General features: G+C 41.9%; 1 protein-coding gene across 12 annotated transcripts in view; it reads right to left on the reverse strand.

Moving 5' to 3' along the window:
• The window catches only part of sptan1 (spectrin alpha, non-erythrocytic 1), a 39,517-nt gene extending 21,489 nt beyond the window's left edge, over window positions 1-18,028 (reverse strand). For 8 of the 12 annotated variants that reach the window (XM_066712813.1, XM_066712809.1, XM_066712812.1 and 5 more), the window contains exons 1-23: window positions 14,843-14,890; window positions 9,884-10,123; window positions 9,360-9,485; window positions 8,469-8,609; window positions 7,673-7,819; window positions 6,996-7,129; window positions 6,409-6,553; window positions 5,969-6,123; window positions 5,510-5,645; window positions 5,247-5,348; window positions 4,987-5,124; window positions 4,694-4,804; window positions 4,479-4,556; window positions 4,101-4,256; window positions 3,517-3,721; window positions 3,242-3,423; window positions 2,791-3,034; window positions 2,507-2,629; window positions 1,925-2,142; window positions 1,644-1,736; window positions 1,339-1,473; window positions 1,086-1,234; window positions 404-463 (exon numbers count right to left, since the gene is read on the reverse strand). In XM_066712813.1, the coding sequence (XP_066568910.1) occupies window positions 404-463; window positions 1,086-1,234; window positions 1,339-1,473; window positions 1,644-1,736; window positions 1,925-2,142; window positions 2,507-2,629; window positions 2,791-3,034; window positions 3,242-3,423; window positions 3,517-3,721; window positions 4,101-4,256; window positions 4,479-4,556; window positions 4,694-4,804; window positions 4,987-5,124; window positions 5,247-5,348; window positions 5,510-5,645; window positions 5,969-6,123; window positions 6,409-6,553; window positions 6,996-7,129; window positions 7,673-7,819; window positions 8,469-8,609; window positions 9,360-9,485; window positions 9,884-10,123; window positions 14,843-14,875 (3,251 nt within the window). In that variant the 5' untranslated portion in view covers window positions 14,876-14,890. Of the gene's footprint in view, window positions 1-403; window positions 464-1,085; window positions 1,235-1,338; window positions 1,474-1,643; window positions 1,737-1,924; window positions 2,143-2,506; window positions 2,630-2,790; window positions 3,035-3,241; window positions 3,424-3,516; window positions 3,722-4,100; window positions 4,257-4,478; window positions 4,557-4,693; window positions 4,805-4,986; window positions 5,125-5,246; window positions 5,349-5,509; window positions 5,646-5,968; window positions 6,124-6,408; window positions 6,554-6,995; window positions 7,130-7,672; window positions 7,820-8,468; window positions 8,610-9,359; window positions 9,486-9,883; window positions 10,124-14,842; window positions 14,891-17,937 lie in introns of those variants that run through there. The other 4 variants (XM_066712819.1, XM_066712818.1, XM_066712814.1 and 1 more) reach the window with 2 other exon arrangements.
• Window positions 18,029-18,200: the final 172 nt, after the last annotated feature.

Below are 18,200 nucleotides of genomic sequence, written 5' to 3' on the forward strand. Positions count from 1 at the left end.
ATAAGCACAGAAATAAAACTTGAGTATTTCAGCCAAGCTTCCAATACAACTTTTCTTTTTTTAAACATCTTTCTTGGTTATCTAAATGAATGAATAAGTCAGCAGTTAAATAATAAGGGCGATGTCACCACCAACAGCAGGTGTGGATTGGGAGGTCTTCCTTTTCAAAAACCTTTAGCCAATTAGTATCCCTCTGATTTTTCAAAAGTAAACCTAATCCACAAGCTCACGTGAATACAATACGGACACACCAAAGGGGTAGAGATGGCTTCTATCTACACAATGATAGAAGTGGGTGAGAGATCCTGGCGCGAGTATATTAGAGAGAGAGGGATGAGCAGATGCACTGGATGAAGCTGCGCTGCACAGAGACAGCAGGGTGCGAGAAACAGATCCTACTCACAGTTCCTCCACCTGTTTCATGCGGAGAGAAACACTGCTGGCCTCCTTAGTAACGAGAGTCCTGCACAGACAGAGGGAGAGCACAGCAGAGGCGGGCAGGCATTAGTGGTTAAGAGAAGAGCCAAGCGCTAGAGAGAGAGAGCCAGGGACCAGGCTGCACCGGGACTGCGAGGGAAAGCTTGGAGAAAGCAGTGTGATAGTTGGACAGGAGAGATGAGAAGACCCCCCTTCGTTGGGTGGAAGTGGACTGAGGAATTAGGCACAAAGCACTTTGTTAAAGCAGATGTCAGTTCCAGCAGGGCAGAAAAGGACCGCACCTTTGCACATGCACCCATAGACATTCTAGTACTAGGCTTGGAATTAGTTTTAAAATCTATGTGAATGCGAAGTAACAGATATTTTTTAAATAAATCTAATGAACAATACATTGATCTACATGCATTTTACAATAGCTTTGCTCCACCTCAAAATGTTTTACAAAACGTCAAATTTGACAAAACAGGATTTCTTGCATTTTAAATAAACTACAAAAAATAAAACCCCAAAAAACTAAAATGCCAAGGCTACAAGAATGCATCACGATATTTGCATGAAAAGGAAAATTAAACAGAAGGAAGAGGAAATGTTTGAAGCTGGGAAAAGAGTTACAATCCCTTCAGTGTGAAATGTTAGCGTTTTCTTACTGGTTCTCGATCTGCTCCTGCCGCAGGGAGATGCTGCCCTGCTCCTCCAGCAGGTTCTCTCTGGATGCCGACTGAGTCGGATCCAGTTTCTTCACATAGGCAGCTGGAACAAAACCCTGTCGGTCATTCACCTCCACCTTCCACCAGTCCTGTGGAGAGAGCACATACAGACGCAGTCAGACACACTCGAGCCTTCATGGCAGCGAGATCTGACCCAGAGGGCGGTGTAGACCGGTATGCCGGCCACTGGTACCTTGTTGGTGCTGTTGAGCAGAGTGAGGATGTCCCCTTTCTTCATTGTGACCTCACGGGGACTCTTCTCCTGGTAGTCGTACAGAGCCAGCACTAGCTCCTTTCCAGTCTCATCATCTGTTGGTGCCACTTGTTGCTGATTTAAAATACAAGTATTCTTACTCTTCTTTTCCCTGTATGTTTTCCTTTTTAATATACATTTCACCCCCAAAGTCACATATAGTTATGTAACACCAATTCTGTTATTCCCCCACACCCTGATTCTCTCTCCTAGGACCCCAGCCAATGTAAAACATAAGCTCTTACCCTGCAGGACTGCGCCTGCTCCTTCAGTGCCTGAATGCTGCTGCCATAAGCGCTCAGATCAGACATCAGCGCCTCATGCTTCTTCAGCAGGGCCTAGAAGACAAAACAATAACATGTGCTTATAGGTACAGTGGTGGCAGGTTTAATCCTAAGCCTCCACCCATCACCCATACAAATATACTAAATAGCTATTCCTGTTGCAATTTAAAAGGTTGACAAAGGTCCTACTTCAAAGTAAAACACTCTGCATTCCTGTACACAAGCCCCAGTCCCCCTCTCACCTCGGCAGAGTCTTCATCCTTGCCATAGTCAGTGCTGCCCACAATGGGCTCCTTCTCCCTCATCCAAGACTCAGCCTCATTGGCATCAGCAAAGTACTGCTGCGCCTGCAGAGAGTCCTCCAGATCCTGCCTTCTCTGTGATGCCTTCCCCTTGAGGGCCTCCCAGCGTCCGCTCAGCTCCCCCAGCTTCACCTTGACCTCATCCCCAGCAAAGTGGCCTTGGTGTAGGGGAGTATTACAATGTGCAGGAGTAGGAGAATGGTGGGGAAAAAATACGATACTCCTATTTAGCTCAAGCGTGGACAACTGATGGCATAGTCCAGCACATATGTAGCATTTTCGAAGAACAACTTTTTCTCTTAGAATGTAATTTACAGGCTTTTTTCCTCTCAGTGCATGGTCAATAGTATATGGATACATAATAAAGATGAAGGTAACATTTTGGTGCAAACCTCAGTGAATATTCATGCAGCAGCAATTATACAAGGCTTTAGAAGAAATATATTTATTTTAATCCTAAATCTTTGCTTTTAGTTAATGGAGTACTAGTGGAGTAGAGCTATGAGACCCTGCAACACTCACCCTCCTCCACCATGGCCTGCCCCTTCTGAGTGACAGCTTTAATCCGGGGCTCGTGTCCGGCAATCTCAGCCTGCAGAGCCTGGTGCTTCTTAAGCAGATTCTGAACACCAATAAGGTCTTTCCCTAAAAGAGAGAAGAAAGAAAATTAAGATATAATTTCCTAGATAAAAGCAATCTTCCCCCACATTTAAAAAATGAAAAAGGGAAAATTGAGTATGGCTGATGCATAATTTAAAACAGAGGACAGTAGAAAAGCTCCAGGGAACACAGCGCTCATTTCTGACCTCTGTTGGTGGAAGCTGCAATGGGCTCCTTCTCGCGGATCCAGGTCTCCTCATCCTCGATGTCCCGGAAGAGCTGCTGCAGCCGCAGAGAGTCCGACAGCTTCTGCTTGCGGGCCACCATGGGCTCCTTGAGGGCCTCATAGCGGGTCACCAGGGCCTCCTGTTTCTTGCGGATGTTATCGGCATCAAAGTGACCTGCCTCCTGGAACTGTCGGGCCTGGATGGTGATGCCATCAATTCGGTCCTGACAAACAGAAGAGGGAGCCTTTAGCCTTCACATGTACGATCCATGTGTATACGCTAATAAAAGTGTTCATGCCTCATTTCTATATAGGCACTTTTGATTGGTGTATTTATTTGGAGTGGTTTAAGGCAATAATCTGGTCATGTTTGTTTCCGTTAGGATCTATAAATGTGAAGCTATGTAGAGCAGGAGGGACGGAGGAGGTACCTGGTGAGCCGCGACGTCTGCCTCCAGTAGAGCGTGCTTCTTCTGCAGGTTTTGCACGCTGGTCAGGTCCTTGCCATAGTCATCGGAGGACAAGTGACCTTCAACCTCGTAAAGCCACAGCTCGATGTCCTCCACGTTGCGGTTGAACTGCTGCTGCTGGTTGGCCTCGCGCAGCTTGATTCCTGTAAATAAAAAAAGGTCAGACTTGCAGCTGCAGGCCACCTCTCATGACTCCAAATTACATTCCTACCCCTCCTAGGCATCAGTGTACTCACCTTTGAGCTCAGTGGCCTCCAGCAGTTTCTTCCACATGGAGCTGACCTCGTCCATGCGCCCGGAAACCTCGCCTGAGGCATAGTGATTGGCGTTGACCAGCTCTTGGCCTGCCTTCTGCAAAGCATCTATACGGCTCTGATTGGCAGAGAGCTCTGCTTCAAATGCCTGGTGTTTCTGCACTTTGCCTTGAAGGTTGGAGGGGTCCTGAAAAGGTCAAAAGTCACAAAAGAAAAACCAAGAGATCTAAAACACTAAACACTAAGACAGATGACTAACATTTACATTCATATATATATATATATATATATATATATATATATTTTTTTTTTTTTTAACTTAACTGCATACTATAAATAAAGGTAGGCATTTCACACAGGAAGGAAGAATTCCTTCTGTCCATCTATGAGACGTAACCAAGAAGATCACTGGTTGCTTAAAACTATTTAATTAGGCAAATGTCTCCAGTCCTCATGGGGAAAGCAAGATATTACCACACAAACACTCAAACTGTACTGATATGGAGAGGTTTGCTACTCATCCTACAAGCCTACAAGCCCATGAGGAAAGGGATGGCCATGCTTGCCTTGTAGGCCTCGTCTGTGGCAGTCTTCATTTTCTCATTGATCCAGCTCTTGAGCTCATCCGAGTCGCGGAAGAACTGCTGCAGGTGGAAGGAGTCCTCCAGGGCTGTGCGCCGGGACTGAGCGCGCTCGTGCAGCGCATTGCGGCGGTTCAGGAGCTGAGGAGACACGTAGGAGGTTCACGTACAGGGCACAGAAAACCTTGTTGCTCTCTTCATTAATGAGTATTACTGGATTCACATTTCTGCTTTAAAAGATTCTTGTATCTTAGCAATACTAAATTATTTAAAAGGTGCGCTGCACCTACTCATATACGCTTCCACACTTATATTTTCACCAAGAAATTAAGACGTTTTCTAATGTTGAGGTCAGATACTCACAGCATCTCGGCGTGTGGCCACGTCCTCCTTAGCATAGTGGTTGTTTTGAATCAATTTGGTGGCAAACTCATCCAAAGCCTAGGTATTGAGCAGGGAAATAAGTTATTAACAATTCTGGTAAACACTTTGTGTATTAAGATTACATATTTATTGGAATGCTGATAAAAAAAAAAAACATATTCCCAAGACATGTATGAAGAAAAATAAATCCTCACTGTGATTTTCTCCTCCTGAGCGCTGAGCGATTTTTCAAAGTCCTCGTGTTTCTTCAGCAGGGCTTCCACGCTGTCCAGGGAGTCCCCAAGGTCCTCGTTCAGCAGGAACGCCTGCGTTACAGAAACACAAAGACAAAGCTGGACACAGCGCTACTGATGCTGGAGGGCACTGCCTTTCCGTGATTCAATTAAAAAGATGTCTATAATAATCATGTAGTCTATAATATTGCATTAAAAACTGAATAATTAAATTATGAATAAAAGCTGTCTTGTTTTAGCAGACTCTTGCCTACCTCCTGCTTGCTCATCCAGTTGTCCACCTGCTCGGTGTCCCTATAGAAAAGCTGTAGGTCCATGCACTGCTCATACTGCTGTCTGCGCAGCTCCCACAGCTCCAGCAGGGACTCCTTCTCCTCCTGCAGGATCCCCAGCTGCGCACACAATACACAACATGAGCACCGTGACTCAGAGAGGGCTGAGGGACAGTTCCACATGGGTCACATACAATACATAAAGAGAACATGCAGTACAGACAGATGGGCCCCCAGGTTACCTTCTCTCGAACTTCTTCAGAAGCGTAGTGTCCCGTGGCCAGCAGAGCCTGACCCGCCTCATCAGTGGATTTAAAGCTGTCTTCATGAGCATCAATCTCACCCTGGGGAAGCACGGATAAACAACAATGGAAACGGGAAATTCCGATTAAGATTAACTTCATCTTCAAACTTAGGATAAATCTTATTTACTTCTGAAAATGAACTATTATTCAATTGTATTATAAATACAGTGCTAAGTACTGATCTGCAGCTTTGCAAGTACCTTGTGCTCCTGGTGTCTGTCCAGCAGGGCCTCGGCTCCAGCCACATCATTTGCCAGCTCGTCCGCATTGATCAGGGCCTTCATCTCCGTCACCCAGCTGGTCAAGTCACGGAAGTCAGCCGTGAAGCGCTGCAGCCTGGGTAATGAACACAACCTCGTTTAACAGGGCAAACGACTCTATACACTCAATCAGATCGAATCGGACAGATCTACAAGAAACCTCACCTTCTGCCCTTAACTGTAAATTATCACAGGAGTTATTTTAACAATTATCAACCTAAGTGGTTCATTCTTTACAGGAATGTGCCCGTGAAGTATAGGTCAATGCTGCTTTAGAGGAGTTGACCAAGATAGGAGGCCAACAGTAGTGTCGAGACACTACATTAAGAACAGAAATAAAAACAATATAAACAAAAGAAGGTAGAGTGGAGTGAAAAACACCAGTCACCCCAGCCGCACCTGTAAGAGTCATTGAGACGGGTGTGGCGCTCCGCTGCCAGTGTGCGGATTTGCTCCCAGTTGGTGATGAGCTCATCTCTCTTCAGGTGGATCTGAGAGGCATTCTGGGGGTGGGTCTGCTGCAGACGCTCTGCTTCTGTCCCCAGAGTGTTCACCTAGAGGGACACACGGAGAAATCACCGTGTGGATCAGTACCAGGAGCAGGGTCTCACTGCAACACCGGGTCACTGTGCTCTGGGACATGCCTAACTTACTGGATGAGTCACTTCCAACAAAATAATTGTACTTAACACTCACAACTCATACACTGACATAAAAATGTCTCAATCAAGCTGTATTATGGCGTTAGTGTGGCATTGTTCCATTTTAATGCACAGCGCAGTGTCGATCATTCTGTTATCTGGTCCTTTCATTGCCAAACCAGGGTTCCTCAGACTGACCTTGTCCTCCAGCGCGGCCAGGTCCCTCTCCAGCCCCTCGTGTTTGCGCAGCAGGGCCTGCACGCTGGCCAGATCACGACCAAAGTCATCTGACGCCATGAGCTGCTCCTTCTCCTTGATCCAGCTAATGGTCTCATCCACATCTCTGTGGGTTAAAAGAAAAAAGAAAAAGGAAAATAAAGAGTTTATTCATTTGTCCATCTGCCAGTCTTCTGAAAATCTTTTTTTGCTTTTGTATTTGCACTTCTCGTTTAGTCTACCTTAGAATTACGTATTTTTGGCACAGAATTAACTATGCAGTGCTTTTTAGTCAAGAGTACTGACTGCATTATAGGTTCTCTATTTTTTTCCTAGCACTCGCATCTCATAATTGTTATTCATCCATTGTTTTGTATACACTAAATGTTTCAGGCCAGACATCATCTCTGGAAAGTGTTGCAGTTAAACCAGTTTTAAAGAAGCAAGGTTAAAAGGTTAGATAAGGCTATGCTCATGACTGAGCCAATGGAAGCGCTTCCACTAAGCATATTGATTACCTACACCTCAAAATAACACTGCTGTCTGAACAAGGGACACACCACACGTACCTGTTGAAGCGCTGCACCTCAGCAGCTCCAAACAGCTTCCCCTGCCTCTGCTGGGCCAGTCCCTTGAGGCGCTGCCAGGCGGTGTTCACCTCGTCCTGCTTCCTCATGATCAACTCCAGCTCCGGGTGCGACTCCTGCGTGGGTGGAGAACAGACTGAGCAAAGGACAATGGCTGGACAACTCAAAAGTACCAATCTAGAAATTAGAATGTAATACAGGTGCACTCCGCTGATAACGTACCCCCAAGGGATGGTGGAAATCAGTATGTTATAAACAAAATACACTGTAACCATTATAATGCAAATTGCTTAAAATAAATGCAAACTAAGAAGCTAAACATCCAAACAACATGAGTTTATTGTAGCCTAAAAGCCGTCAATTTTTCTAAATTCATTAATTAGGAACAGTATTAGTTTAATATTATCAACAACAGAGTAAAGGTATACAGGTATAAAAAATATTATATAGGCTTATATAGTTATTTATACATTATAATCTGTAAACTGCTTATGAAAGCTCCTGCCTTGTTCAAACTGCCTGACAATCTTCTACAATCATCAAAACAATTATAGAGAAGTCACCCACAAAAATGCGTTCTACCCTGATCTACTAATTGAATAGGTCCCATTAATAACTCTGCCCAGATATAATGTCTAGCCAATGGGGGACAGCAGTACCTGGGAGAGTTTGCCAGCCAGCTGGTTGACCTCACTGACTCTCTCCTCATGGGCAGCCAGGTCGGTCTGGAACTCCTCAAATTTCTTCTGCAGAACTTCCACATGCTCCAGATCCTGTCCCAGCTCCTCAGAGGTTACTATGGCCTCCTGCAAGACAACAAATACACATGGCCGTCACAATCATAGGATCAGACCAGAAATAAAGCTGTCACCTTATTATTGTATGCTAAAATCAAGCTTTTACTTTAATTATGGCATGTATGACAGAGGTGTAAAACTCTGGTTTCCAATAACCATAGTTTATTTACCCCTGCATCAAAGCTATAATTTATGTAATTGAATTGCTCGGTACATTTCTTAAGAATATTTCAGTATAATACTAAAATATTTTTGTATTAATTAACTGCCTGGAGAACTGAACAAACAAAATGTACATAATAAATAAATACTGTGTCCTTTCACTGTGTTTCTCGATTGTTTTGACAAGCGGCAGGAATTGAAAGAAGAAAAAGTAATAAATTAAGTGATGCTATCTTCAATCAAAACACTGTTTCTCACACTATGAAGTAAATACAGGAATTGATTTTTGACATTGTAGTCCAAGTCTCAAGGGAAATTGTAAAAAAAAAAAAAAACATTAAGGTTTTTAGATTAAATCGTATTAATTCATTTGTACTGATCACTTTGTACGTCATTAATATAAATATTCTTCTGTGGCCACTGGCATTCAATGGTACGTAATATACCTTATTAATACATAACAAAACAAATGGAAAGCCCAAGGTGAGTTGGATACCTTGTCACTGATCCAGTCCAGTGCATCCTCACATTCCCGCAGATACTGCACAAGTTTCTGGGCCTGCAGCAGTCGCACACCTTTCTCCTTGGTCTTCTGCAAGAGCAGGTCCCAGAGTCGGTGCAGCTCCTCCAGCCGAGTCTGAAATAATGAAGAGTAAGGAACCGGCTAACGACTTAGCCATTTAAATGAAGAGTGGTGGATCTCACAAAGCAATTCCAGATTAATCATTTGTTTCCACAGCAGTCTGCTGTTGTACATAAGTTACATTACCTTATTATTAATGGTTGTATTCATCACAAAACCGTCATGGAAAAAAGCCGAATAATAAGACTGAGAACAATAACCATGAAAATAATGGGTTCAAATTAAAATATTGGCAATGAGCAATATACACGTGCAAATGTATTGCTCAAAGCAAGGAAGAAAGTAGGCTTGCCTTAGGACAGAACAGGAACACTAGGTGTTATTACCAAATCACTCCATCACCTATTTCATTACATAGGTGTCTTAAAGTATGTGTGCACTCCGTCAAGCACTGCACAACAAACAAAACTTTCAAATGGAAGAGAGAAATACAATTAAACAGGAATAGATTCACAGCACTCAGACACCTACTTGTATATGATCAATGATATTGACAGATTTTACTATGGGTCGCTGGGCAGTCCGGTATGGCGTGAAGGACTGAACCAGACAGAAGGAATTAATTAGGTTTTAAACTTCACCTGCTGTAACACTATTTTAAAACCTTCAGGTAGGGCAATTAGTCTGCACTCGAAAGCTTAAAAATGACAGATTCTGGATGCCAAAAGGAAAACCGCTTCCTTGCGTCATACTTTGATGTCTCCGCAAGCCAAGCCATTCCGCCCTCGTGTTGGCAGTTCTTACCCGAATTATCTCTGAGGCAAAGTGGCCCTCCGAGATCATGAGGTTCCCAGTCTCGTCCAGTTTGACGATTGCACCTGCGTTGGCCTGGACCTCTGCCTCAAACGCCTGGTGTTTCTGCAACTTCCCCTGTAGGCGAGAGAGAGAGAGAGAGAGTTTGAGGCCATTAAGATAACAGCGCTAACAGACATAACTTGAAAACCAAGAAGATGTATGCCTTGTGTGTGGACTTAAAGGAGAGTTGGATTATGAGGTTAGATGGAGTTTTAATACTGAAATATAGAATAATTAACTCAAGAAAGAGAGATGGATAAAACGCAAAACTGATAAAACATGAAAGCATTAAAAACATGAAATATATATATATTTTTTATATTAACTTAGCCAGCAAATGAACCCTTTGAGAGCTGTTTGCTGTAGGGTCTAGTATCTCCTCACACCAATGACAGCAAATGCACGGGGGTGGGGGGGTCAAGTGGGCTGCATCTTAAGAGGCTTTGAGTCGGGGGTAAGATTTGGCTGCTGACCTGCAGGTTGGTGGGGTCCTTGTAGTTCTCATCAGAGGCAATCTGCAGTTTCTCCTGGATCCATTTCTCCAGCTCATCGGCATCACGGCGGAAGAACTGGAAGCGGTAGGAGTCTTCCAGCTTCTGTCGGCGCAGCGTGGACAGCTCCTTGAAGCGCCTATAGCGGTCCAGGACCTGCTGCCTGCGCTCCTGAATGTCATCCGCAGTCTCCAACACTTTCGACCCGGCAGTGTCCATTCTCTGGCAACACAGATACACGCACACACAACAGGTCAATACAGTTAGCCTTAACCACTGGCCAGCCTTTATCCTATTCAGATTCCACAACAACTGAGTGCAAGAGTTTTGCTTCACAAATGTTTCGACCTACAGCCAAGACAAATGCATGAAGAAAAGATCGAGATAGACATGGTTTTGCAATTAAAAGTACAAAATCATTGATTATTTTAAGATGAGAACATGCTGCAACCACTGACGCCATTTACGTCCAGCCTGTTTCTCCATCTGCCATCACACTAGGAAGGCAGCTGAGAAAACAAATGGAATTCCACACATTTAAACAGCTGTCAGGCAAATGGCAATGGTCAAGACAGACCACTGGCTCTGTGGAAGGAAGAGTAGGATAGGGCTAAACCTGTAATCTGAGAAGGGTGGGGATGGGGGGTTACAATAGGGGGAAGTGCTATTCCAGTAAGAAAGCATGCATTAATGGAGGACTTGCCAGCCATGTTGCCGACATTAAAAGAACATTCTGCCATGAAACTTGAACTATGTGACAGTAAGAATTAAAGGCATGCTCAAGAAAACCGTTTGACAGACACTCCCTTAGCATCTCAAATGCCATCTTGATAAAAACAAAAACAATAGGAATGAACAAAGTATTGCAGCTGTGTTACTTGATTCAAGGACAACTTCAATTACGACAGCAGGGACTGAAAGTTATCAGAGGGGCTGCTGTATTACTGGATGACATTTGCAGCAGATTTTACAGGTTATTCATATCTTACCTGATACAGCAGAATACTGTACACATTGAATGCAAACTAATAAATACAACATATACACAACTTCTACATTTCCTAGTTTACAATTGCCTTTTGCAATATATTATACAAAGTTTCTTACAAATATTGCTTTGCATTATCTGCCATATCTGCTCGTTGCCAAGTTAATGCAGTAGACCGGAGATAATGGTGCTTTCAACAATATCTAGTTCTCGAAGATATAGATTCCAAGATTTTTAAAGAACAGCAATATTTAAAAAATGTATCCAACCTCCACAAAGTCAACCTCCCAACCTCTTCCCTGGATTGACTACTGCCCTGCAGGCTTAGTTAAACCATCTGGTCACCATGCCAGAAACAACACACACAGCCAGTCTTGAGTAGAACAGATTGAGGAATGGGACACAAATCGCCAGCCCTCTCTCCCAGCAGCCGTGCCAGTGATTGCTACGCAGCAGACTATAGCAATGTGGCAGACTGGAAGCGCACCCTGATTTGAATGGGAGCTTGCTGAATAAAGTATCCCTTTGTGCAAAGCCTCTGGGCTGAGGGGGAGCGAGAGAGGCCCCTTCTGATTCAGCAGTACAGTGTTGCTGTATCAGATGGGGATCAGCTGACAGCAGCAACATTCCTCTCAGTCAAGTCCCTCTGGGGAGGCAGGGGAGGAGTAACCCAGCCTTTCATATAGGCTGCCACAGTCTTTGCGCCATTGCCAAATAACAGGTGAACTAGAGTACCAAACAAAAAGGGCTGGACCAAGTTAGGTATCCAGGTTATCACGACATCCCAGTTGAACATACTGATGGAATCCTCTTTGGAAGATACTCATTGATATGCATTTCATTTAGAGCTATTGCTCACTCAGGGACAATCTGACTGATTACGAGTGAGCAAATGTCAAACAAAAACAATAGGAAAAAGCAACACTGTTCAATGTAAACGATTATATATACTTCTCTGGAATGTCCCACTTCTGTTAAAAGGCCACAGTGTTGTGCTTTAATATGATTAATGTAACATGACAGTTACTTTTCAGTGTCAGCAGGGATTTAACCATCACTTCCAAAGGATTAACTGGACCAGAACCTGATTTGAGCCAGAGATTTTCTCTACTGATAAGCCCCCAATTCAGTGGGTGCTTTCATACAGACGGCTGTTTGTCACAGTGAGGCAGGGTAAGTGTGCTGCAGTTTCGGTTTCTCATCTACAACACAAAGCAGAAGTCTACAACAAGCCAAAAGCCCAGATCGGGCACCTCTGCTATGAAATATTGAATTCTAAAGAAGGTTACAGAAGATTAAAAACTAACAGTAGTACTCCCCCAATATCATTTTAGTGGACTAACAGGTCATATCCATCATGGCGAAAAGGAGATTTATAACAGAGGTGTAATTAACTTTAGCATTTAGCATTAATTAGCATTTTGTACGAAATTCGTTCTGAATTTGTTGGAAAATGGTTTTACAATATGCATTTGTTTATTATCACTTTTTTTAATTGCAGTTGATTTTGATTGTAATTTGATAATGTCCAATTAAAATATTCAGAAACTAACAGGCTTCTAACTACAGAAAATCAATATTAAAAACACACACATTGGGGATATACTGATGACAGGCACAGCGTAAATTGGTTTTCAATGTTATATAAATGTTAAATAAAAACTAATCTTGGTTATAAACTCAATTGTAAACTGTACACAAAACAGAAAACATTCTTCTCAGAAACACGTATTTTCCTCATATAAGCTTTTCATGAAGAAAAAGCATCTACACTTTAGTGAGCAATAGGAGTAATGCAGCCACCTGCCCCTCCTAGATATCAAATGTATATCTGCCTAGCCCCAGCTGAGACACTGTCACAGCACTCATCAGCACTCGGCGTTAGCATACAGTGCTCAAATGTGGATGAGCTCAAAGTGCAGCCCCTCCCTGTGTAATGTGCCGGGCCCTGATAACAGCTTGCTCTGGAACATTCCTCACAGCCCAGTGCTCGAGCAGCTGCACTAGACTGCAGCTCCGAGCCTCCTGCTCCAGAGCACACCCAGCACTACACATTCCAACGCCGTGACCTCGCCGACGCGCTTAGCATCTCAGCACGACATTACAGCCAAGGATCAAACTCCTCCTGGACAGAATCAACAGAGTACACATTCACAAATTACAAAGATTCATCTGACCTCCACATCCAGCTCGCTTCAGATGGGTTTTCGAGATCTGCAAGTAATAAGGGTACCACCACTAAATAAGGCCCACAAGCTGAAAGTCAGTAAAGAAGTTGTAGGATATCAGAATTTGGTCAATGGGAGAAAAAAAAAAAGTATAATAATATAATGTCACCAAAACTGATCATAACCGTCTCAGCCCCAAGCTGGAATGTAATCCTAGCTTTTATAACAGTAACATTTTCCCAAGACAATAAAGTTGAGCTTAGCAAAGAGGGGAAATGGATGAGGTAATAGGAGATCCGCATTCCAGGGGTGTGGGGGCTGCAGACATTCACAGAGAGGAAAGGAAGAACAAGGCTCGAGAATGAAGCCAGGAAACTGTTTGTTCTACAGCAGAGTCAGTGATCTTTGAGCAGCAATGCCTGGAGAAAAAGCCCTTCCTTCATCTATCTCCTCCCTCAGTAGGCATAGTGGCCAGAGTTCTTGGAATACTTCACTGCAGTCAGATTCATTTGACTTTTTTCCAGGTTTGCAAGAAGAAAAAAAGGCCCACCAGGCATTGTTTGAAATTAATTTAAAAATATTTGTAGCTTAAGAAATATACACAGTAAATAAATTTGCTAATATTATAATACCTAGGATTTTACTAAAAATTTTGGTTGAAGAAGATAAAGTGGAGAAATAACCTTATACTTTTGTATAGGGGGACATCCAACTATAGTGTACTGAATACAAACCCGAGCATTAAAAAAAAAAAAAAAAAAAAAACCCACAAGTGCAAAATCACTCAGCTCAGACTAGTTTCCACAGCAACTCCATTCCATAGGCAGTACACACTGTCATGTCAAAGAGCATGCAGTAGATAACACACCATAATAAGCAGTCGACAAGTAGCACTTAGAGACCAAATGGCCAAGAGAAAATTACATGTCGGTTTCCAATTGTTTTTTTTTTTTTTAATTTTACAATTTTGCTAAATGGGAAGGATTAATACATTTTTAAAAGCATCCATCTAAGATCAAGAATTATAATCACTGTAGATACTGATACTGTATCTACTCAAATACACCATTGGCAACTATCAACATTCACTAGTAGCACAATGTTTAACAGTAGGTTCTTGAGATATATTCAAAATGACTCGAATACAGTATTTTCCACAATGTGGAAATTAACATTTAATATTTAACAAGTTCATAGGGTATGCCATTTGACCCTTTGAGTGCCACAGAAGTGAGGACTATTCCTTCCCATTCAGCCTCAACATGCATACAAAAACATCACTCCAAACATCAAGGTTTTCAATTCAAACCTTGCCTACCTGGAAAATACTCAATACAATTTGTGACATATGATTAATAGCTGACCGTAGCTGATGCCAATTAACATATTTTACTTTTAATCTGCATTAAAATTAGGGCTTCTTCACTTGGTTCTGTTAACATGGTTAGAAATGAAAGCCTGCACTGAGCTTGAGTTAGTTGACGAGATATCTGGTATAAGAGCTCTGCTATACATTAAAAAAAAAAAATGAAAATAAAGGAGAGCAAGTTCCCCGAGACGCAGCTAGACGCATTGCCTCTGCAGTAAAAACGCATAGCAGAGTCACAGCCAAATCACAGCCCAGCCCAGCCCATGCTCCTCACACTGCGTGCATCAACAGTGCAAGATCATCCCGCAGGTCTTCATTTCATTATCACAGAAATCTCAAGCAAGTCGCTTTAATGCAATCTTAAATAACCGGTAAAAAACACACACACGCACATACACTGAAGTGACACTCTGTACCTTCAGTTTGGGTTTACGAAATGTGGACTGCATGATGTCAGGCACAGGTGCTGATAGGGTACAATGACACTGTTATAGACTGAAAAGTGAAGTCAATAAAAGAGCAGTGATATTTCAATATTTTCTTGTTATGCATACACAACTGACCAACATACAGAGCAAACACTGTACATCCTTAGAAATACACCATACTGGATATAAATGGTTAGGAATGTCAAATAAGGAGATTGGAAGTTCACAGCTAAGAAGGAACATAGGAATGCATGACAATTCATTGTATACATAAACACATAGGTGTCATCTCTCCAGCATGTCTCTTGCAGCAGCACACAAGCCTACAAAGCAGAGTGCACTGACAGTCTGCAGAGTTTTCTAGAAGCTTCTCCATTCTAAAAGGTACTGGGCGCTCTGTCACACGAGCGCTCTTTCTGTTGCATCTTTTAGAGCATTTGAAACACAGGGTGCATCTTCGGTGAAATTTAATCAATGATTCATAGGCCTCAAAGAAGAATGAGGCACTATCCAATTAATGGGAAACACAGTAATTTGATTTAAATCCTGGATCTAGATTGAGTGCATAAAAGTTTTTCCATATTATACATGTCAAATTCATAATTTGACTATTGATTGTCTATTACCCTTTACCTGAGGAATCATAATGCACTATTTATCTTTACCAAAATACTTTAAAGCACAGTATGTAATTAGCAAAAGGATAGGAAACTACAATGACAACTTCAGAAAGTTCAAATTCAAATTAGAAAACATGCAACGGTATAGGAGAAACTTGATAGCAATGCATCACAAGATAAGATTACACTTAATTGTAACATGAAACATCACATCTAATTTAAAGGAGTACAAAAGAGGCAGGAGGCCACATACAATTCTAGATTACTGTATGCAACTATACTGCTGTAAATATATAGAATAGCACCCTAAAACAACATGCTAATGTTATCCATAAAGATTATATTATTTTAACATTTTCCAATTTGCAATATAATGACTCTCAATACAATCAACCCAACAACTAATACAGTAATACAATTCTGTTCAACAAACTTAAACCCTTTCAGAATTAAATCCTAAATTGCTATGGGTAAAGCAGTTTTCAATAATCGAGTCTTGAACACCCGCAGTTTCTACATGTAGGGTTCCCAAGTCAATAATTAAAATGCAAGAGAAGTTGTTCTCAGGCCACCTACACAATATCACTGTGGTATTAGACAAGTACCACACTCTAGTGCACAGGTCACAGGTTTTTAAGCATTTGTGTATTTAACAAGTCAAAATGAATTTTCACTTTGTTCCAAGACGAACAGAACTACCACACCCATCCTGTCCCTAACATGTAGTGCATGCGTGACATCAACTGCGAAATCAAAAATAACAACCTTAAATGAGCAAAAAGGTAATAAGTGTTCAAATGCATCCGTTTGATTAGTCATATTTAATGTTTAACCATTTGTGAAACAATACACTAGAAAATGAAAAGTTGTGACGGGGAAAAGTGGTATTCAAAGAATTTGACTGATTTTACAGAAAACTACAAAGAAGTGATTACTGTTAAACAAGTTAACTATAATAAGTTGCTTTGTTCCTTGCTTATAAATATAGTGCTTGATTCTTCAAATAGCTTTACAAAAATACTTTTCAAAGTGAATGTTAGGGTGACATTTTGGAACAGAACATACCAAATACAAAAAGGACTGGATGTGTGCAGTTAATGTGCTACCATGACACAAATTGTCTAGAAAAAACATGAGAAAAAGCCATCTATATATCCAGAGCATATGTGAATGTGAAAAATAATCTTATGAATTAAGGAATTTACTTAAATGTATGGGGGTACAAGTAAATACCTATATGACTGGATTGAAGGCATCTTTCTGTCCTAATATTTAAGCAAGATGTTCTTTCGCATTTTCTGAATTGTACATTAATGACATAAGTGAACTGCATGTTCATTTTAATCTGCATAAAGAAATCCTGTCAATTCTAACTACACTGCAATACAAGTAAGAAGACCACAACAATGATCTACAATGTCTACTACCACCAATTACTATTCGCATTAAAATTGCACCTATGACAGTCATTAATTGAGCCAGTCTTACTTATTCTGCCCCTCCATACAGTATCCACCCCCCCCCCGCCAGGACAGCTGGGGTAAGGGTAGATCCACCCCGGTGCATTGTGGGGGAAGCTTCCCACAAACTCTTATCACTCAAAGCCTGGGCAGCCATTAGATACTCCGCTGCCCGCACTTTAGTCTTCTAAAAGTCGTTTAGCAAACCATATATACACCTCACAGTGGTTGTAACATTGCACACTGTGGGGAAAAATCTATAACACATCTTCCATTGCTCCAACATTGGCCATGCACGTAGGATCGGCTTGATCCATTTGTTCAATGAAATTCCTATCGCAGCTGGGCGGGTCCTTTTCACTGGGTAGAAAACAACATGTCTGCCTTTACAAGACAAAAAAAAAAAAAATCGCCCAGTGCTCCCTGTATAACCTGCCTGCATAATAAACAATGGCAAGGACATATTCTAGAAATAATGACAAAGTCCATATATAAAGGAGAGAAATAAAGACGGGTAAAATACATACGCCAACGTATGTAATTCAGAGAGTACAGATACAAAGGTGACTGAAACGGACGAGTGGTTGTACCGTCCGTAACGACCAGAGGAAACATTAAAAGAAGAAACAAAATGCGTCGGTTACTTAATAAATGTACCGCTTTCGTGGCATTCAATATAATAAATCAATGGCCTGGTGTGGATAACCCAAAACAGGCACAGTTCAGTCTATACAGGCGATGGGAGCAATAGTAGATTCCCCACATTCAACAGAATACACTATATATAGATTTAAAAAGCGTTACTAGACAAACAGACATGCATTTCAATAGATTGATAGTCTTGTCGTTTTGGTTTTACACCTACCCCCAAAATACTTCATTGCATCTGAACATCGTACAAGAGCAAACATTCAGAGGCGTGAAAAGCTGTACTTTTATTCTTACACATAATTGTTTGTTAGTGTGTGTACATATGCATGTATAAATGCGTGTTTGCCCTTACCTTTTGTAGGAAGAGTGCAAGTATAAACGCAAAGCGACGGGAACGGCGGACTCTCCCCGAATGAGACGACAGGCGCTCGGACTGGATTAATAAACTACGCGGGCGGTGACATCATCCACCGCAGCAACCGCCCGAACGGGCAGCGGACGCTGACGGGAAAAGCCGAACTCGAGAACATCAAGTAATGTGGTGTGCATGCAAGTCAATACAGTAGACTGCAGTAAATAAATCAATTTAATACGCATCTTCTGGAAAAGATTTCA

This window comes from Amia ocellicauda, chromosome 9, assembly GCF_036373705.1.
Source record: "Amia ocellicauda isolate fAmiCal2 chromosome 9, fAmiCal2.hap1, whole genome shotgun sequence".
Taxonomy (NCBI): Eukaryota; Metazoa; Chordata; class Actinopteri; order Amiiformes; family Amiidae; genus Amia; species Amia ocellicauda.